Source organism: Atractosteus spatula, chromosome 3 (assembly GCF_055471065.1).
Source record: "Atractosteus spatula isolate fAtrSpa1 chromosome 3, fAtrSpa1.hap1, whole genome shotgun sequence".
Lineage (NCBI taxonomy): Eukaryota > Metazoa > Chordata > Actinopteri > Semionotiformes > Lepisosteidae > Atractosteus > Atractosteus spatula.
The window spans coordinates 21,479,710-21,502,755 of NC_142708.1; the positions used below are offsets into that span (position 1 = coordinate 21,479,710).

Sequence of the window (23,046 nt, forward strand, 5' to 3'; positions counted from 1 at the left end):
GAATTTATATTTTGACCTTGTTTAGCAAGTGGCATTACCACGTAACAAAAAAGATATTGCTGCAATGGAGTCTCCAGAGAAGTGTGACCAGATACAACCTGGTCCTCAAAGAAATGTTCATCAATGCCGGACTATAAGAACAGGTTTAATTTTGGTCTTGGTCAGAGAAGACAATCCAAAGTCAATCCAATGAACATCCTTAGAATGGCAAAACAATTAAAAACAGAGAATAGGAAGCTCATTTTTGTCAAAGAGTGAATCTGGAACATGCTATCCAGACATTTTATTGAATGGGAACATATACCGTCTCCCTTCAAGAACAGTCTGGATGAGATCCTCAACATCCAAATACTAGCAACCAAACAAGGTCCTCTCATTCATAATCTTACTACTGTTCTAACGCCTGCTCAACCAGAATCGGCTTTGAAGGGGAATTCTGGTTTTGGTGCCTGGGGAAACTCAACAACATAAAATGTTAATGCTTAATATAACACGTCTTGGACAAATCTGTGGATTATTTTTATTCCTGGAAAGCACCACTTTGCTGCACATATTAGCTTGTTAAATAAAGCGTTTTCATAGTAATTTAAGTCCTCACAACGAATAAGAGAGTGATTGGCAATTACAGTACACAGGAGACCGAGCCAAAAGGACTGAAGCACAAAACATGAGATTTAGACAGGTAACTGCACAGGGGGAGAAAGTGTATCTTAGATTAGCTCAGAAGATTTAAATGGAAATACTCTTACCTTTCATATTTGAATGACATTATGTAAGGTGAGGCTTTGTTTATTGAGACCACCATATAAGATCTTACACAAAAATAATAAAAGTCTCCAGTGAGAATGACCCTTTCATTTTTAGCATCAACTAAAGCTTAAAATGCAGATATTCCAATCTCATCTAAAACTAACCATCAAAGAAATAAGATTTTCAAAAACTACCAATGGAATTCAGCTTTTTTTACCTAGGAGATGAAAAAAGCAAAAATGTTAAATGGTACATTAAGGTTTAATAAAATACCTCTGTATGTTAAAATTTAGATGAAAGTAGTTTAAAACTAAATTCAGAAATACAATAAATTATATGTGAAGAGATAAGTAAAGAAGAGTCCCAAACAATTTTCATATTGCAATTCATTCATTTTATCACTGAATAATATACAGAATCTTGTCCCTTGTCTCCAGCTTTTGAAATGAAACTAGGCTCACTCCTTTTCCAAATACTTTTTAAAGGCACAGAAATTAAAATAATAAATTTAAATCACAAAAGTGTAACATAGCTTTAACCATGTTAATTATCCAAGGTGTATGACCCTTTCATCAGAAATGTGTTTTACATGTGGTAAAAGCTAGTAACACAACCCTGGTTAATTAAGATTCTTGCAAACCAGTTAGTTCAAAAAATGTGACTGAAAATAGATTTAATAATTATGCCCCTTCCGTATTAATAAGTGATATGAGGAAGAGTATAAAGGAATAGCAGATGTGATGAAAATGATATGAGATCACTTCAGTATTTCATAAATTGAAACAATATAGAAAAAGATTAAAAGAGGTTAGTTAAAGGTATCATATCAAATTCAAGAGATACCCACCCTCAAGCTTTTAAAGTAATGAACTTAAAATGTTTGGTTTACAGAGACCTCCACATTTATATCAAAAAATGAAAAGCAATGAAAAATGTAATGTAAAATCTAAAGTGAAAAGCTGCTTACATGAAATATTAATCTGAATAATGATGTGAATTAAGATGCTTTTAAACCAATCCTGTTGTAGGGTCACTGGATACTGAAGAGTTTTAATGAAGAACAATAAAATATTTGTATACATGTAGAGTTTTATTCTATAAACAGAATATTTTGAAAACTCATTTAGAAAAATTAGTATAAAGAACTTTACATTGAAGGCTCAACATTGAATACGTGTTGTTCAAACAGTGCTTGTTATGTATACCACTACTTAGAGCAAACATTCACGTGTCTTAGTAGCAAAGAAACCTAAGAGCAACTAAACTAACCCTTGTGATTTTCTGTGGGTAGCATGCCTTTCATTTCTGCAGGAAGTACAATACATGAATCTTTGTATAACATAAGCTGTCATATTGTCTTTTAAAGCTGGGCTTTTAATAAAAAAAACGGTCAAATTAAAAGCTTTTTGGTATTCCCCAAATTCCTTCCAGAAACTTAAGAAGTGAATATTTTAGGATTATGTCTTGTCTAGGATTTCTCCCCTTTCCCCTCATTGTAGAAACTTAAATTGGTAAAGCAAAGTTTTTCTGAGCATTTGAAATAAAGAAAAAAATGTTTATGAAAGTCAAAAGTCTTAAAATTGACTTAAATAAAACTTTCTGAACATTTAACAGGACATATAGGAGACACAAGGTACCAAAGACTGATTAGCTTTCATTAATGGACTCTGACATCTGAAAAGACAAAAGAAATCAAGCCTCCTTGTTGCTAACTTAACACTAGCTGTTCATCTGGCAGGCTATGGAAAGCCCATTCCTTCAGTCTGCTTTCAATAATTAAAAATCTATTATTTATTTATCACTCCATTAAGTTCAATCACAAGTAAGTGTTCAACATGCTACCCACTAAGTCTTGGGATATTGCTAACAATGTTGACAATAATTGATTTGGTACATACAAATCCAGCACTGCTTTACTGCACCCTTAATTGCACATGGCTTTTTAAAATAGTTGCTCGATACTTCCTATTTGAGTGCAAAGGTCTCATGTACAGATGGACTCAGACTCTGTATGGGGTCTGTTGCTCTTTTCTTTCCACGTCTGATGCAGGTGCTTCAGGTGTTCAAAAGCTCTTATGCTCACATTCAGTGCAGGGTGGACTTTGCGAAGGTTAGATTCCCCAATCAATGACAAACCACAGATCCCAAAGTAAGCGTGCAGTGCATCTGAAAAAGAAAAAAAAGTTCACACTAGCAAGCAAGCAAGCAAGCAAGCAAGCAAGCATTTAGGCACTGGTCAAACTTCAGCTGACAGAACTCAGCAGACCTGAAAAACTAGGTCAGCTACAGGATACACATTGTGATTTAAAAAGGATAGTTTACACTGGAATCTGAATCCCAATTGTACATTGAAGAGTGTCAGATTAAAAAACCGTCTATATTTACAAAAGCAACTTTGGCCATCTACACAACTGTAAAAGATGAATTCTTGCCCAGTACTATAAGTATATGTTCAATTTAAATAAATAAGCTTCAGCTGAAAAAGCAAATTTAACATGAGCAACCAAACGAGAATTCATTGTGACTTTTCTTCTTAGCATTTCTTTCTTTACGGTCTCTTGTTGCTCCCTTCACACTAATAAGAAACAAGTGTTGCTTTTATAAAGTGTTATAAACTTTTGAGCTGAAAATCTCAAACACTGCTAGATTCTAATACAATCAAATAACCATCATAAGATATTTTGGTTTTGAAAAGCTGCTTTAGACCAAAAGCTAAAGTGCTATTGTAAAATGCAGGACTTCAGAGTACTTCAACATCACAGCATCAAAATGCCTGTAGCTAGGAAAGGCTTAAAAAACTTGCCAACTTACAAATCGGTTTAATGGTTCTGAAGAAGAGTTTTTAGAAAATATGTCTCAGGCTGCATCTTGATTGATGCAGCTCTCAATTAGTGTCATCTTTCAATTAACATATAGCTGTGTTATCTGCCAGTGCTGACTAAGTGTTAATCAGTAAGTTCCACAATAAGCAGTTTGATGTTTGAATTATGATTAAATTAATTATGTATGACGATCACATTCAAAACTAGAAATTCACAGGGGATTTGAGATGTGCAATATGTCATTCAAGTGAAAATATGCTGAGCAACCAAAGAAACATATTACTTGCAACAGCAAAGAAATGACATTTATCTCTTGAAAATGACAAAAGTATTTTATGGAGCTGGTGAACTCACATTTTCTTGAACAGACATGACATAGGTAAACTCATTATTTTTATCAGCAGGTTTGTCTACTGGGAAAGTCACAGGTAACGCCATGGTGTAGCCACCATTGAAAGCTATCCAAGATGTACGGTATATCTGCAATGTGAATCAGGTGGCAGGTGCTGTCGTTTGGGATTTTGTCCAATTTCTCTTGGAGAACCCAGTCTGTGAACAGATCATCCCAACTCATCTGACAAATGATCAAAAGATATCAAGTCTGGCGAGTAGGACATATATGACTTAACTGTCAAGTTCTTATCTTGCAAGACAGCCATTGTTACATGAGCAGTATGTGGATATGTTGTCCTGCTAGAATGTTATGTCATATCAGCATCTGTTCAGAGGAAGAGGTAAAGGAAGTGAGATCCCCAACTCAAGGTCACCCAGATTCTATCAATGTTTTATAGTTTAGCAATGACTGACTACATTTAACTATAATGTCTCGCAGGATTAGAAATTGCTGGTTGTGAACAAAGTGCACTGACTCTAGACTCCAACATACCAAAGGCATGAAATAATTCTCTTGATAAACTGGGCATACAAGGTTCTTTGCATTATTCCTTTGCAACTTTCAACTTAAATCTCCTCATCACCTGTGCCCAATCAACACTTCTAATTCATTTAGTGTTTATTAATATAGTGTTTATTTCCATCACTGTCAGTCTTAAAACATCAATTAATCAAAACGATGCTAAAAATGAGAAATCCAAAATCCAAAAAGACTTTGTATTGATGAATATCCAAATATCATCTATTTTTCAAAAAGTATAGCTGAATAGGTAATGTGAGGTGTCTTTTGATGCTCAAGAAACAGCACTAAGGAATTCTGACATCAACTCTCTTAGTGAGTTAGTGTTAGTTCCTGTAATAAATTAAGTACTCCAGATATAGTGACACGACAGCAACGCCTTGAAAATACAGTGTTCCATCTAAGGTTCTTAATTACTGAATAGAATGTTTATGATTTAATAATTTAAAATACAAATGGGAGAAATTCAGACAAAATAACTGGGGTTCTAAAGTGGCTTTTAGTGCTATATGGTATGAATTATTTCTCACAAACTATTTCTCTTTTTTACACTTCAAGGTCTTGGACTCAGTCTATCAGATCACATAACATGAACCTTGTCCTCTCAGATGTCCTTAATCAATGCTAAACAATGGGCTTGTGAATAAAAGATCCAGCACCTTTAAAGGCTGAATAGCTTTAGGTCTTCAGCTGACAGACACAAACACAAATAAAACAATTCTTTACATAACACTCTTTTAGACACCCCATGCAATCTTACCTGGGTGACTATCAGGCCATTTAGCAAATCCACCCACTAGACGGTCCTGAGTTGACAATATATAGCTGCGGTTCTTTTCAAAGTTAGTGTACTGGAAAACATCAAGAAGCTGAAAGAAAAGGCTGGGTTTTACCAAATATATCAATCACTATACACAGCACCACAGGAAGGAATGATAGCCTGGATTATCTATCTCTTACTTTGTTTTAGCCTGTGATCGTATTTCTATGCATTTCATTGAGGTACTCTGTAGACCATCACAAAGTGAAACAAAAGACAAGTATAGTTTACAAGAGAAAGGCAAGAGATACCAGTACAGCTATTATCATAGTTACCTTTAAACGTTTAGGGCATATCTGTTTATTCCATATCACTCTTCAAGTGATATGAAATATTTTAGGTCTACATGTTTTTCTAAATCAACCTGAGAGTGAGTTATCATTAGCTTTTCAGTGTACTTTTGTGTTTTGAGGCTACAATAAGAAATATAGCTGCAAGCAGCGCTGGGACAAACAACTTATTGTTTGTCACTTTTAGGAAAGTTCCAGGACAAATGCAAGGGCATTTTTTGATACCGCATCTGAGTTTCTATACATTGTCCTTAATAATCTTACATTTCCTAATGTGTTCCTAAGTGTATTTTAATCTTGGTACACAGACAGTCCTCTTAGACAAGAGATCTTAATGAATCAAAGATTGCTGCAGTTAAGATTGATAGCTGGAGATATAATACATCTTTGAAGACAAAACTTTCAAGATCTTGAAAGATATCAACATGATTTTAAAATCAACTGGAAATCATTGCAGAGATTGCAGAACATAAATAATATGAGCATCACACTGGGACTTTACCTAAAGTTCTCAGTGCTGAGTTTTAAACATGCTGTGATTTATTCAGTGTAGACTTAGAAACTCCTGGAGAAAAGGCATTATAACAATTATGATGAAGAAAAGAAAAGAAAAAAACTAGCCTCATCCAGAAAAAAAAACAGTTTTCCTGCTTTTAAAAAAAACAAGAAATTCCAAATACATTTTCTGTCAGTATGTCTCACTAGAAAGAATATGATTACCAACAGCATCAAAGCTAGAATGTAAGGTTCAATAATATGAAAACAAATGGAACGCCACAATAAAAAACCATAAAAATATCATTTCTGACTTTGAAAAGGACAGAAAGGGTTTATAAAGGCTCATATGATGATGGCTCAACTGTTGTAACAAAACAGCCCAGAATGTTTTTTTGAGAAAATGTTCTTTGTTAGCAAATTCAAGTCCAAGAAACTGCAGACTTTATGACTATAGAAGTGTGAAAGTAGCAGAAACATTTTGGAACCACTGTGACATCAGAAAAGTAGACTTTCAAACAGCACTTAGATGTAAAATAAAACCAGGAGTATGGTCTTTGTCAGGGTGCAATTTTCAGAGTATTTATTTTCATGTTTATGGCTATTTTTTTCTACTTTACTTTCTTTCTACTTCACTTTCTACCAAATTTTTCGGTACTGTGATGGTTAAGAACTAGTGCGGTACAAAACAAATGGCTCAAGGCTAGCTCTTGAATGGATGTGTATTTGTGTTTCTCATACGTTTGAGGCAATCCATGGTAAAAACAAGTCAGTATTTTTATGCTCTTAAGATTTCCTGAATAGCCCGTTTACATAGCTAGAAAAGCAAATAAAAATCAATATTGGTGAGACAAAATTGCTCTGTCTCCCATACACAGATAAAATAAAAGCAAATATAACAATATTGGTAAGACAAAATGTTTCAATGTCCAATATATAGACACTGGTGAAGACATTTCAGTTTGTGGACATTAGTGTCTCACTATCAATGTATAAAAGGAATATGATGTTAACTATGTATGAAAATATTGACCTAAATGATTTTACTCTGAGTGAACAATAAGTGATTAATTTAATCATTGTTTTACCTCAAGTGTGGCTCCAACCCAGAAGGAGTAACATGTATCTACAGGTTTGTTAGGTCGTCCATGAAAACCATTTTGCTGTCTCATAATACACCATCTCCTTATTCGGTTTAGCTCCTTTTCTTTGAAGATCTCCTGCAGTTTACCCATGAGACAAAGAGTGGCAATGGCACAGAATGTAGATCCACCTGAACAAATCAGTAACACTTATGTTAGTCTGAACAGCAGCCTTCAATTATTACATCTTCAGAAGTGGTGTTGGCTTAAAGCTGAACATGATGCTGTATCTTTTAATTACCCATCCAATTTGGAATCACCATTTTGTTCTTTACAGCTAGGCTCATAGCAACATGAGTAGAATCAGAAAGGGAAACCAGTTCCTCTGGCCTGGTCACTCATCTTTTGACGCACTCTGCAGGGATGTTCAGGTGATAGGAGGAGAGGTGTATCCCTGACTGACATTCACACGTCTGCAAGTTAAGAGATCCCAGCCCTACCGCAGCAATGCTAAAACGACTGTGTGTCTAAGCTCGGGGAATTCCAGTCACAGAGGGCTTGCGACATAGCTTATGGTTCAACAATGCAATCTCGGGATCATAAAGTTCAACCTACACTCAGTATAAGCAAATAAGATTTATAGGTTTTGTAAAAAACAGGGGATGTGGGAGTTTCCTGGTGGCTCTATCAGAAATGACAGGAGTACAGGCTACACCCTAATGCAAAGAAACAGCCAGCTCACTGCTCAGTAATGATGTTAGCTGAATATGACTCCCTGAGCACCAGTGAGAACAGACAGACTTTGGGGCACTTTTGAGTGAAGTTGAGCATACTACTTAATCCAATTGATGCACTCCTCTTGTAAGATGTGCAGTTTGCAGTCTGTCGAATGAGCACTGTTTTGACAGGGGATGTCAGGGGAGAGCCTGAAAAGTACCAATTCACCCCATGCTGGGGTTGAGGCTGTAGTCATAAGCCCAGATGATGAACAATTAGCAACCCAAATTGGGAAGGTGAAAATATTTGGTGTGAGAGCCTTTACATTTACAAATTGCTGATTACCCTATCTGAGACCCTACCTGAGAGTATTTATTAGGTATTCCAAAGCAAAATGGAAATGATATTGTATTTCTTTCAGATTCTAAAAGGGCTTCTAGGCTTAAGGTCAAGACAATCATATTGCATTAATATCTTGCCATATGTGTATTAACAAAATTACTTCCCACATGGTCATTAAAGTTTAATTAATATTTTTTTTCAAAATGTCCACTCATTTATCTCTTTACCAACTAAGTAATCATAAAACTAATTAAGGAACAAAGCCCAGCATATGGCACATGTCCAGACAGACATGCTTTTAATCCATCACATGCATCTGTCAGGTATAATCCAATCTGTCTGAAAACTGATCAACAAAAGAGTCAAAGAAAAGAACAACAAATTACTGGCAAGAATAACTGATTCATCTGTTAAAACCAGCTAAATAAATAAATGGGACTGTGGCATTCAGAGCATAATATACTTAGTCAGTCTGGACTTCCTGTCTTGCTGAACTACATTTTTCATAAACTTACTTTAACACTCCAAAGAAGATTAATCGTTACTTTAATGTACTCTTTGTAACAGAGTATCGTAAGTTTCCACATGATGCATATTTTTCTGGTCTGACCGATGCAAGTAACAGTGAAATACAGGAACAAGTAATAGGTTTATTCCATGCTGAAAATTGTGTTCTCAAAGACGGTTTTCCGAACTCATACATCAGAAAGACCACCGAAACTAAAATTATTCTGCAGCTAGGATCACACCTTCTCCCTTCCCTTAACGACAGACTACCGTTCTTTTAAATTTTCTCCATTCATTGGAAGTTTCATTTCACACCTCTCTGCACCCATTCTGACTTCACACCTCTTGATTGGCCTCTCTTTCTGTCCCCTGCTCCCGCCTCTCACTCCTCCTCCCTCCCAACCTTTGTTCTCCCGCTACTTTACCTTTGCCTACTGCCCTGTCTCTCTCACACCTGAAGAAGGCTCCACGGCCGAAACGTTGTGTTCTCTTTCTTCTTTTTTTCAGCATGGAATAAACCTATTACTTGTTCCTTTGCAGCCTACGCATGCTGACGCAGCTACCCACCTGAACTACAGTGAAATACAGTCAACTCTGATACTTACCATGTGACTCCTGTCCTGCTCCCTGGGCCACACCATTGTCGTATGACTACATATCAATAAAAGAAAACATGGAATATTAGAATGTTGTGAGCTCTACGAGGCCTCCATTAGTATTATTTTTAAATATATTTCTGCAACACTGCCTGCTGTATGTCTGTCAACATTTCAACCTACTGAGACATACAGGGGGTGGATAAATTAGCAGAAAGACCACAAGAAAAAGGAGTTTAACTTTGAAGCAATTAAATTGCAAATACAATTGCAGCTGTAAAGGCGAGTCATATTAGGTTGGTTGCCAATTAGCAGTATGTGTCAGCTATAAAAGAGGTCTGACAATTAGCACTTTGATATGCGAGTTTTCAAAGCAACATGAGGCAACTAACAGAGTTCCAAAGAGGCCAAATACTCGGTGCCCGAATTGCAGGTGCATCAGTCACAAAAACTGCTAAATTAATGCGTCGAGGGGAACAGTCTCAAAACTAATGACAGCATATGCCAAACATGGACGAACTGCATCGGCAAAGAGGAACTGTGGTCGCAAGTCGATACTCTGTCCTACGCTTTATGCTGACAATTACATCCTCTACTGTATTACGGTATCTCTAGTTAATCCGTGTTTTCAATTTTACAACCACTATATTTCAACAATATACAAGCAAAAATAAGTTTACATACACAGTTTGCCTCTGGGAAACATCCCTTTACTCAATACCACAGAATAATTTGTAAATTATGTGCAAAGTTAAGAGAGGGTGTTTGTAGGAAAATTGTCATACCTCACAGGGCTGTAAGAATGCAAACAAAAAGGAAAAGGAAGGGAAAAAATGCGATATTACAGCACCAATGCCCACCCTGTCATTGCAAAATTTGAATTTACTCGCATGCTTTAGACATAATATATGTAACCCATTTGCTATCAGAAAATGGTATAGGATTTTGACTAGAATGTTTTAGACTTTCCTTAACCTGTTAGAATGGTTGAGGTAGGAGGAAAAAAAAATCCCATACATTTTAATACTGTAGCCTTTGCTAAAATAACCTATATTTAGATGCAAAGCAATGCACAATGTACAGAAGCAAATCATTTCACTATGGCAATATTGGACTGCTACCACTCAACATGACTTAAAAACACATGTTGAAAAGTTAGAGTTAAAATGTGTGCGCTTCTGGGTTAAATAGCTATGGGATTTATTTTTAAACTGCATCAATCCAAAGACAAAAATTCCATTGCAGGATCACAAAAGGTCATACAAAAAAAAAAGAATATTTGTTTTGTAACAACGCAGTAATATTTGTCTAGAACTGCTCAGCAACAACAGCTGTTAACCTTGCAACTTCTGTATAGTCCCAATGGGAGATCTTGTCAAAATGCCAATTTCTACAAAGCAACACTTTTAATAACCTCTCGTAATAGCAGCACTATGAGCGACTACTCTATTTTAGGTAGAGACTTGATTAGCATACCGTTTTATTCGTGAGCTTTTGTGATTGCACTAATGAAGAAAAAATGTGGGAGTGCTGTTGTACCAGCACAGTCCATTCAAAATGTCTAAAGTGTTTAAATAATAGGAAAGCATTAAGTAACTTAGTTTAAGCAAAGAAAAATATTCAAATTAACGCAACATTGTTAAAAACACAAAATAATCATCTTTAACTTTGATCACTTTTGTACACATGCATAATAAAATGCTTTGCTTATTACAAAACAATAGGTTTAATGACCATATAGGGGTATTTAAAATTAAGGTTTGGAAAAAAGAAATCTGCCAACAATCAAGCAAGGGGTCAAGATGAGATCAAAAATGAATTAGTAAGGGAATTGTCACCATATGGGTCCCACCAGTCTGCAGTAATATATTTCTATAGTCTATTAATAGACATTCCAGAGCTAGAACAATATTACCTTATTAAGAGGCTGGTACCAAAGAACAAACTTAAAAACTCCCAAAAGACTTGGAAGCCAAAAAGCACAGAGACAAATAAACAAGACAACACACCTCTAATGACCAAATTATTTACATAAACCTAATTCTGCAATACATTAAGGATTTAAAACTTTTGTGTTCCAACCATGTTGTATGTAGATTGAAAGGGAATGCTTTAATATAGCAGATCCAGCACTTCTATGTTACTTAAGTGAAAAATGCTACATATCCACTGGTCTTTTGCTGATCTTTTATTCTAACAACCTGTTTTGGTTTCTGATTTGTGTACAAGCATTTGCACCTCGAGCTGTCGGTTGCTCGTTTTTCCCCAGTGTGTCAATTAATGGATTAATCACTGCTGGATACCATTTGAAATGCCAAGTGGCCGGCCAAGGCTGAAGCAGTCAGTCATCCAGGCTTCCAGAGAAAAGCCTGTCACAAGCTGCTAAAAATACAATGTTACAAACCAGGAGGTTTAGAAAAAAAGACCGTGAATCAAGCGAACAATTTGGCAGTTCTCTGCTTAAAGCATCTGTGCTATTTATACAAGTCACCTCCTTTAAAAGCCACATGGGCGCTACAATGGAGAAATCAAAACAAAGTATCTTCCATGGGTTTGGACGGTTTGCCCATTGTAAAAAAGTCAAAACACATACTATTCATAAAACTACACACCCATGTGCCAAACATTCACTACCGGAGCAGTTACCACAGCATTTAAACTTGCCTTTTGGTGAAACTCAAAATGTACTGATGCAAACTGAGGAGGACTGATTCTTACTCAGCATCATGCATACACTATAAAATCCCTGAAGACACACGTATGTGGAACAATATGGTCTGCCAGTGGTGGTTGCAGAAAAGAGGCTTGAAAATTTAAATCTAAAAATGCATTTTAAAGATCTGTGAGAGTTCAAGATTCCGCTTATATTGATAAAAGAAAATTCAATGATGTGCAGTGATCCCTTTCAAAATAAAAATCATAAGGGTAGGTGGGCGAATATATTTGACATTAATTATTCAGTAAATGGTCTCACCTACGACACTGCAGTATTTATTTCAGAAAATAACTGCTGCTATCAGCTCAGATGAACCCTGTAATAAGAACATATGAAAAGAAGAAGCGAATGCCTTTGTTTAAAGAGATTATGCACTGGGAGCACAGGCAACCTTGCCCCCCCAGGGACACAGCGGGCAGGCACTGCAGAAGGGAGGCGGAAGTACAGAAAGAAATTTGTATTGCGACTGCAAGCTCTGGACCACACCATGTTTTCTGTAGTTTCATAAGCCGTTCTATACAACACCCATTCCTAATGAATTGAGATTGAAAATCTACAATATGTACACAAGTACCGCAGTTCAGTATATTTAAGATCTTGAATATATATGGTAAGACATTCTTTAAGTGTACACCAAATTACAGGAAACTCAGGGCTAAAAATAAAAAAAATTAGTGATTCACATCAAGTGAATTTGATACAGAGTCCCTTCACTTTCAAAATAATTTTATAATTCTATAATTTATTCTATTCCAATAGCTTGGCAGGGGGTAACAAGGGGAGCAGAGATGGCGGAGATGTGGGAACAACTGCTAAAACAATCGTTTACTGGGATGACATGAAACTTAGTTCAATATCAAGGTATGTATTGAACTAGTCAAGGTATGTTTGACTAATGACCTGCTTTTTCCACCGCAGAGTGTAATGCTGTCTCTGCACCTAATTAAAGAATGGCACAAGGGAAGACTGTAATTGTATCTAGGGTATAATATGGAGGTGAAAAACCTTATCGGAAGCCATAGTTTAGGACATCCTCCAGTACAACCGTTACCATGTGGAACTAGTTTTCCAGATACCCAGCTGACATGATAGCAGCTTAGCATAAAGGTTGACACTTCATCAAGTCAGTGGAAAAGGTTGTAAGCTCACACAGAGTTTAAAATCTTAAACTCTTTATCATAGCTGTAACTCATCCAACAGATCATTTCTCAATGGCTACATCATATGCAGCAAAATAGGACCTTTTTAGGTGCCAAAAAGTCAGATATAATTCAGTAGGGATGTCATCAGTAACAGAGTGAAATTTTAAAATGCATTTACAGTGCTGAGGAAATGTTTATGAAAACCTGAATAAACAAACAGCTCAGAGACACAAGACATATTTGAATTATTTAATAAAATTATCTAACAAAAAAATACCGTCATTGGCTTTTATGAATTTTTGGCAGTTTGCTGCAAGTCTTGCCATAAAATTATAATGGAGTTTACGTCCAGACTTAAACATTACCAATCCAAAATGTTAAACTTCCTCTTCTTCCATTCTGCTGTAGATCACTGACCCACCTTTGGCAAATGGATGGCCATATTTATGGTTCCATCATTGATTGCAAACTGTCCAGATCCTGAGGCAGCAAAGTAACCCCAAACCATGATACCACCACCACCATCCTGAAGGTCAGGATGAGTTTGTTCTGTGTGTGTGTGGTTTTTATCATTGTGGCCAAAAAGTTTAAATTTTTTACTTGTACTCCCAGAGAATATTATTCAAGTAGTTTGTGGGCAACCTAGACGTTCTTTGACAAACTGAAAACTATTCTTGTTCAGTCTTTTCCTGATGACCAGCCATGATCATTGACACTAGCCACAGCAACAGTCTGATACAGATCCTTAGATGTTATGATGGTTTTTCTTGGGGAGATCTTGCCAGGACAAACAATGCAGTGGCATATTCTACTGCTTAGAAATGGTTTTGCCATCCTTTCTAGACATATGAGCATCAATTACTCCTTTTCTGAGGTCTGCTGAAATCTTTTGATTATGACATGATGTAGCATTTGATGTTTCTACACACCTGTATAGTAAAGACCATATTCAAAGTTCTATCCATTATATTGTCACCTTATTTGTGCAAAGTAAAGTGAATCCCAAGTTATTAACTCACATACACTGATTCTAAATTATTTCTTTTTTCATTGTCATACACCACATTGTGTTTGCAAAAAACTATGAACTGGCAAAAATAGTCACTTTTGATTATTTAAGAAAAGATCAAAACAAAGGTATAATAGCAAAAAAAATGTCATTCCAATAATTTTATTGGGAGTGTAAAAACTTTCTCAGCACTGTAATCAATGTTTAAAAATTCTCTGAAATGAGGCCAACCACACTCACACGGGAAAGAATGCGTGAAAAATCAGAAAGCAAACAGATGGACAATGTCTTAAATGCCAAAAGAGTTTCCCTATGTTATGTGCTTCAGCTCAAACAAAGATATAGGCGCCTCTAGCACCGTTTCCTCTGCAGGGCAATCACTATGTAGATAAAGAGACTGGAAAACCTCCTGCACTTGTATTGTGTCCGCCACTAGTTGAAGCACAACAACCACATGAATACAGGGAGTCATGGAAATCACCCACATTAAGTTTCTCTATTGTCTGAGTAATGCATTTATTATTCTGATTATTTGCATCCGGAGTGGAAGCTCCAAAATCACTTAGTTTCTGAGGAGCTAGTTTTCATCAGGACACAATTCTCAGAAATCACTTCGGTTTTCACATTTGCTTATTAGCACATATGACTGTAATGCGGAGGCATGTCTTAATATCATAGAAGCTTTCGTCAGATTCAGAAACTTAGAAACTGCAGTGATTTGTCCTGCTAATAAATTTGAGTGTCATTAGCAAATGGTCTGATCAAGAGTGAATATTAAATTGTAAATGTTCCATAACAGAATGCTGTGGAACACACTGAGTAAGTGCATCAATTGGCCACACAGGAGTCAGACCAACAGGGGGAAGGACCAGTGATAGCTAGACAGCATCATACTGTTGCACATAGATAATTCTGAGAATATTAAGTGTCCTAGACTTAGAAACCAACAACAAATAATTAATCACCCTAACAAGGGATGTTTCAGTACTGTTTCTTAATATAAGCCCTGACTGGAAAGGCTCAAAGAAATCCTTAGGTGCGAGCTCCAAGAATGCAATTGGGCTGCCACCTGCCTGCCTGTTACAGAAGTTTTGTGGGAAAAAAGTATTTTTTTCCCCTCACAACTGCTAAGGCTACACCTCCAGCACCTCATTACAGCACAGATCTTCTGTTTCATATATTGAAATATTTAATATAATAAACCTAGAGACAGATTGATTGTACAGATACTGAACACATATTAATCAACAAGCTTCTGTTTTTCCAAATCCAAACCTGAAGTAGTAATTATGTACATGCAAAACACTGATTATATATTTTTTTAAAGTGGTCTATTTTATAGATAGACACCTTTAAAAAAGTAAAAATAATGCCAATATAAAGAATTCTTAACATTGGTCACAAAAGTTGTAGTACAGTCAGGCTAACTTACCATACTTCTTCTGATGTAATCGATGACTTTCTTGACGTCCATACCAGACCAGTCATTTAGCATGTAGCAGATACATGCAGCACAGTACACAAACCTCATGTCATTTTCACTCCCTTCTGGAACAGCATAGAAACTAATGGACAAAGAAAACCAACATAAAAATGTCATCTATTTTAAATATACATCTTAAAACCTTTGCGCTCAGTAAGCAGGAGGTGGCATCTAGAATTTGAAAATCAAACAACAAAATGAAAATGACTTCAATAATGCAATCATGTTTCATATAGAGTCAAAACAGTGAATAAATATTCCATTCACAGGACCAATTTTACACTATGCTGGCAGCACTTTTAGTAGTTCAGAGGCACACTGCCCGACAATGTTTGGGTGATCGTCAGGGCAGTCCTCAAAGACAACCACCTAAGATGCTGCAGCTGTACATGAAAAGATCCTGAAAGAAGCACTCTGGAAGGTTGCCGGTTTGTCTCCTGCGGCCGGCAGAGGAATCCTACTCCGTTGGGCCCCTGAGCAAGGCCCTTAACCCCAACTGCTCCAGGGGCGCCGTATAAAATGGCTGACCCTGTGCTCTGACCCCAAACTTCTCTCCCTGTCTGTGTGTCTCATGGAGAGCAAGTTGTGGTATGTGAAAAGACAAATTTCTAATGCAAGAAATTGTATACGGCCAATAAAGTGATTTCTCTCTCTCTCTCTCTTAGAAAGCAACATATGTTGGTCCAAATAGCTCTATTGTTTGAGTTATGGAGGTGGGTGGAGTATAAAACAGAACACACACCTGCACCTGAAAGACAGGCAAGCACCTGCTAGGAGTTGCATGCAACCTTTAATGCCGTAATACTGGGGTTCTCAACTCTTTCTCATTAGGGACCCCCATTTTAACACTGTCTCAGTGACAGCTTCCCCACATACAAACATATTTGGGAAAGTGCTTGGATGAGAACTGCGGCTGTACTATATGAACTGTGTTGCACAAAGCAGTTAGCCTGCCGCCAACACTGGAGGAACGCAACCCCAGAACACTGCGCTGGAGGAGAACAATATACACATGAAAATGGTGCATAACTTCCTCATTTGTTGCAGTCAGACATAGATGCAGTTTTATTTTTAAAGTCAAACCTGTTTTATCACAAACTATACCTTCACAAAACAAAGTCATCCACCTGCACTGAGAATATGTAAATAACTCAAACATACCATTTCATAGTGAAATTCTTTTTTTTCTTTTACTTACCCTTTCCTCATTCTCATGCCACTGGCTGAAGTGAAGCCTGTTTTTTTACAAAAGACTATGCCTGTATATTACAAAATATCCACCTACAATTAAATTTCTTTTTTTTGTCTTAATTTAGATCGATGAACATATGAGATGGACACATTAAAATATCATTACCACTAATAATTTTACTTCCACAAATATACTTCCATATCCCCTTATGTCAGGCTCAATCAGTAGGCAGAAGTTCTGTTGTACTTTAACATGCTTTGATAACATAGGTCAGTAGCAGAAAGGCCTTAAACAGGTTGATACGTTTGAGAAAGGAGAGTGGCTTAACCACTCAGAACAGAAAGGGTATGCAGCCATATTCGTGGTGTCTTTAAAGCAACAAGACCCGAATTCAGCTGGTAAATTCCAGTCAAGCTGGAAATCAGCTGGTTTTGCTGAACAAAAGCTGAAATGGCATAGAAAAGCACAGACACACCAGCTCTCTAGGACCAAGATTAGACATGCCTGCTGTATGTCATCTTAGGCAAAAACTCCCCTACCTGCCATCCTCCAGCTGGAGCGCCTTCAGACCCGCTAAACAGGCCTCTTTATTCACCCGGCTCAGATCATCTCCCAGGATAATCAAGCAGGCCAGACCCGTGTAGGTCATTGCAACATGACCACTGTCATACGGATGAGATATACCTGGGCCCTGAAACACAGATAGCATTTGAAAATTAAAATGTTACATCAACTTTGCAAACACTCCCACATTAAAGAAATCAATTTCTATTATAAAACACATAATCATCACCATAAAAGCTTCAGTGTTATATGTTCATTTCATACAACATCTTGTTGAGTCTTGTATAAAAAATGACTTTGAAAATATCAGTATATGAAATCACATTTTTGCCCATTGAAACATTTATTTTCCATGATTCTCTCCTCTGGGGCGCACAAATACAGTGGTACTAGGCCACTGCTCGTGTCCAACAAGGAGGCTAGGTATTCCTCACCTTTGATGGGTTGTATGGAACCCCCAAATGCAAAGACCCCCGGAATCCACATCTATCCAGATTGGATTCTGAAGGAACACGCAGAAGAATGTTAAGAGGCAAAGCAGCTGCACACAATTACACACCAAAACATCTATTGTCCATATCATTCATATACTCTCTATGGTGTGTTGCAAGTCAAATAAACAACCGCGATAGCTAAAGCTGATGAAAGGATTTAAATCAATATTTTTTACCTAGAATAAACAAAAGAGGGGTGGCACAGTGCTTAGCACTGCTGTCTCACAGCGCTGGGGCCCTGGGTGCCATCTGTGTGCAGTGGTACAAGGCCACTGTTTGTGACCAACAAGTTGTATGTTCTCCCTATTGTCATGCATGTTTCCTCCAGGTGCTCCAGTTTCCTCTTTAGTCCAAAGACATACTGGTAATTTAACTGACGTCTGAGAAAATGATTCCTGGTGGGAGAGCGTGTCTGTGTGTTCCCTGTGATGGACTGGCCTCCCATTCAGGGTGTATCCTGCCTTGTGCCCACTACTTGCCCGGATATTCTCCAGCTCCCCCATGCATGGCTAAACAAAGGAGGATTATTCCAGAAAATATAAAATTACCCTAAATTTTTAAAATTATATTTATTTGAATGAATAATGCAACAAATGCAATTACATATAAGGCTGTATATTGTAATGTAAAAATAAAAAATTAACCACAACGAAAAAGATATGGTAATACACTCCCTGTACTATACATTTCCATAATTTTCACTGATTTTATTTTTATGTTTGCCCTAAATATATATTCTAATATTTTAGTTCTATATCTTTATTAATATACAGAGCTGCTAAGCTTCTGCAGATATTTGTTATTTTAATATTTGGTCTACCGTTTTACTATTTTAATGACCAATAAATGCCAATGCTGCCACCTGCTGGGCAGAATATTAATAATCTTTCTTTTAAAAATGAATCTGTTCCAAGTCTATTGATTACAGCCATTTCTTTAAGCCTGAGTGTAAAAAACCTTTGAAAAAAGGTAACGTCTAAACACAGACACACTTCCTGTGAAGTACTAGGATCTTTTCTGCGCTACTGCCTTCAACTGCTATAATGGTAATAATGTTAAGTGTTTGAGACAAATGGACTGGGCTTCCCTTACACTGCAGAGTCATTAACATTATAACTGCACAAGGAATGTACAGTGCATATTGTATAGAATTAAATCAGATCTGATTTTACAGATAACCTAACTACTGCCCACTGTGCCATGCATTTTTCATGCCATAGTAAAAACTAAAAACAAAAATACAGGATCCTGGATTAAGAATGTGACAGTTAGACCAAGTTACTCCAAGATGTTAAGGTGTGTTAAGGTGATGTTAAGGTGTGTTAACCATTAACAAAACTAACCCGTCCTGAACTGGACGTTTTACAAATTTACCCTATCCCCCAAAGTGATTTTAACATACAATCTGCTGTAGCATGTTCCAATTTTATTGAACAACATGTTTTTTAATTATAAATGAGGTATACTCTATTTACTTTGGCCACTATCAGATAAATGTTTATCCTACTTAAAGAAAAAATGATAAAATGAAAAAACAGTTTTTTGTTAAACATTTACATTGTTTTTCAAATGTTTTTTTTGTCTTTTGTGCTATGTTATAAAACATAACTTGTTTCCCTCCTTACCAGACATCAGTAAACAGACTAAGAATTTAATTTACTTCTCTTTTCAGCATGAAATAAACCTTTACTTGTTCCTTTGCAACCTACACATGCTGACGCAGCTACCTACTTTAACTACTTCAGACTAAGAATGTATTTTTTAGGTGTGTTATAGTGCAAATACACAAATAGTTCTCTGCTTTCCATTTCTCAATTCCAAACACAGCAAGAGCTAATGATGTCAGTGAATTTAAAGCATGTAATAAAATAATGTACTGATAAGGATACACAGACCAAAGGGCAATGAACTCATTTAAAACTGCTGAATGTTTCATGATAATTGACTTCACCACTCACCCCACGACCCAGTATGTTTCTCATTACTTCATTCATTCCCTGCCACAGAAATACCAACATGGGACCACTTCATTAAATTTAAATTCTGCAACTCATAAATAATGAACAAGTCGTTGATTTTCACTGGTAATTAAAGGTATCTGATAAGCATCATAAAGAGTGCTATAGCTGAACCCAAGTTTCCAAGACTATATGACACTACAATGTGTGAACCACTTCCAGCAACAGAACCCCCTTCAAAGATAACTACTGGCTCCAATGAACAGATTTTTTAGATGTTTTTTACTTTTTGAAATGACTTTGAATAGACCTACATAGGTTGAGTTCTAAAGATCAATACTTCTTAATTATAAATATTAATTCATAAGATAAAGAAAATTATAACACAGCTTGTATACATTGCAATAATTAGGGCTTTCTAAACCTGGAAGCCCGGTGTCCTCTTCAAGTTGTGACTGAGTATATGTGTATTAAATTACAGCAGGCTCTACGTTTGTGTCTAGTTTCCAGCACTAAGAGTTGACAGAGGGTATTCACAGACGTGTAAAACTCACTGTCTTCAGTAGGAAGGACTTGTAATGAATAGATCCATTCTATTAAATCGGGTTTATCAATAATATCCAAGGCATCCAGTACATCCAAGCCAGAAAGTGCAAAAAACACAATGGTCAACCTGAAGAAAAAGACAATTTGAGAACATTACAACAATGGCAATGATATTATAAATTATCTCACTATAATCATAAAATCAATCAAATCAGATGCAGTCTAAACCTATAAAGGCCAATGTCAGTGTTCTTATACATGAACCCATTTATGTTCAATTTGTTTATTGGACTTTCATAGAAAACAAAAGAATATTACATGGTACCACAAACAGAATGAGCAAATGTGAACAGTCATAATGGTATGGCAGATTTGGTACCTAAACAAACTGTATAAATCCAACATTAATATAAAGAGAGGAAGAAAGAAGAAAAAATGAATCCAGATGTGTGAAAGAGAAAAAAGCGGTGTAAGGACAGAAGAGGGAAGCTACAATCTTCAAGGTCTTTCAAATCTCAAAGTTAAAAGGTAGAAATCATTAATTTCTTAAATCCTGTTTAGCCAAAAGAATGCATGTGGGCAAAAAAAATGAAATCTTGTCTATTTTAATTACAGTGCAGCTACTACATTAGGGTGGCACTTTGTACTAAAGGTAAGGTCTAGTTTAGTTCAAACATCATACCATGAATTGTCTTAAAATTCCAAAAGTTGACAAGGCATGAAACAAGGTCTTCATGTGCAGGTGAGCTTCAGTGTGTGATGTGAAGAGGGAAAGAGAATGTGCACTTTTTGATTCCAAGCATTTGTGGCTTTCCATCATTGGAATTTGATAATGGTCTATAGAATATCAATAATTTACTTTTTTAACCTCGAAATGGAGGTTATTCTGATAAACATTTTAACTGAACACACAAACTACCATTTACAATAGATTGTGGTTTTAAAAAGGCTGGTTTATATCAATGCATTTCTCCTCATTTGGAAGACGTAATTCAGGATGCATGATAGCACTGAAATCACACCTTATCATCACTGAATTATCATATTATAAAGACAGAAGAATGATTAACAGCTGCCAGTCTTTTCACTGTTGAAATCACACATACTTATATTTGTAAGAACCTTGAACTTAAAATAACCAAAACAGAGGTAGAGGATCTGACTTGTGGAAACTCCACAACAGTGCATAATACAGAAGAAAGAGCGAAACTGCCATCTGAGATGGAAAAAGGCAGCATTTCTAAAAGTGACTATCAGACATGGTACATCCGACAGGTCATTATTCCCATTTGAAATGGTACATATTATGATATTAAGTTACGCGCAATACTCGAATATACTCTTGTATATTAGATTGGCACCTAATATACACCATAATTAGTTGAAGGCTCAATTTAAAAAGTGCTGAAGAGAAGTACTACAAAACGTAGCTACTCTATCATGCTAACACGCAAAAGATGTGTATACTGTATACACATCGGCACCCGAAGGAAACTACAGATGCTGTAGCTCTATCAATTCAATGTCTTTACTAGTAATATTTACTGAATTTCAACATAAGTTATTGCACTAGAATACTTATTATTTCGTTAATTATAATTTTATTTAATAAATAAACTTGATTATGGATTACTTGCAACAATCAGCACAGCAGCTATATAGTAAGAATTTCATTTTCACTCATTCTTCCAAAGACCGGCGGTCGTATTAAATTTACCGAGGAACACGCATAAAATTAAATTTCAAGATGTAACACGTAACGTTTCAGAGCATTTCGGAAGTTCTAAAACCATCATATATCTCGGAGGGAAATGCAGCGGAAACACCGTACATTTACAGGAAGAAACGGCAGTGTCGATGAACACGGGGAAGAATATTTTTCATCACTTTATATACCTGCTGGTCTCCAGGGAAGAGTATCTCTCCGGTAAGACTTGTAAACATCTCTGGAAATATTTAACATGCCGGTCTCTCAGAAAGTCTATTTGTTCAAAGTCGGCAAATGGATTCTCATCTTCCGCCATGTTTGCCTAAAAACTTCCGGAAACGTCACATCCTGGAAACGATCAGCTAGAGCTCTATGGTAGTAGGTAGAGCTCTCTCTGCTAACCTGTACTTGTATAGCGCGTTTCATTCCAAGGGACTTTAGGCATCACACGTGGGGATGAATACGGAATAGTTTAACAAAATTACATTCAACCCTGATGTACATAGAAAATATAGCAACAAATACGTTAATTTATCGTTAAAAAAGTTAGCGTTTGGACACAAATCACTACTACTAATAAAGACCCCCGAGTTACAAATAAATAATAATTGCTTACACTTATATAGCGCTTTTCTGGACACTCCACTCAAAGCGCTTTACAGGTAATGGGGACTCCCCTCCACCACCATCAACGTGCAGCCCCACCTGGATGATGCGACGGCAGCCATAGTGAGCCAGAGCGCTCCCCACACATCAGCTATTAATTTCATAGATGGGGATTATTAGGAGGCCATGATTGGTAAAGGCCAATGGGAAATTTGGCCAGGACGCCGGGGTTGCACCCTTATTCTTTTCGAGAAACGCCCTGGGATTTTTAATGACCACAGAGTCAGGACCTCA

General features: G+C 36.5%; 1 protein-coding gene across 2 annotated transcripts; it reads right to left on the reverse strand.

Moving 5' to 3' along the window:
- Positions 1–1,121: 1,121 nt before the first annotated feature.
- pggt1b (protein geranylgeranyltransferase type I, beta subunit) lies at positions 1,122–22,468 on the reverse strand. Of its 2 annotated transcripts, none has more exons than XM_088911901.1 (9): positions 22,335–22,468; positions 20,447–20,565; positions 17,875–17,942; positions 17,416–17,567; positions 15,634–15,766; positions 9,344–9,389; positions 7,179–7,363; positions 5,246–5,354; positions 1,122–2,916 (listed from the first exon to the last, which is right to left on the reverse strand). In XM_088911901.1, exons 1-9 carry the CDS (start codon positions 22,460–22,462, stop codon positions 2,735–2,737), a joined length of 1,122 nt encoding a protein of 373 aa, XP_088768027.1. In that variant the 5' UTR covers positions 22,463–22,468; the 3' UTR covers positions 1,122–2,734. The 2 variants fall into 2 exon arrangements, with proteins under 2 accessions (XP_088768027.1, XP_088768028.1); XM_088911902.1 differs by lacking the exon at positions 1,122–2,916 and adding an exon at positions 4,205–4,290.
- Positions 22,469–23,046: the final 578 nt, after the last annotated feature.

Bases quoted from the DNA above. Each gene is read 5' to 3' on its own strand.
- pggt1b (XM_088911901.1), bottom strand. From the start codon at position 22,462: ATGGCGGAAGATGAGAATCCATTTGCCGACTTTGAACAAATAGACTTT. The intron at 7,364-9,343 runs GTAAGTATCAGA...TGATTTGTTCAG, and splicing joins AGCAGGACAGGAGTCACATG to GTGGATCTACATTCTGTGCC. The intron at 5,355-7,178 runs GTAAAACAATGA...CTTTTCTTTCAG, and splicing joins GGGTTGGAGCCACACTTGAG to CTTCTTGATGTTTTCCAGTA.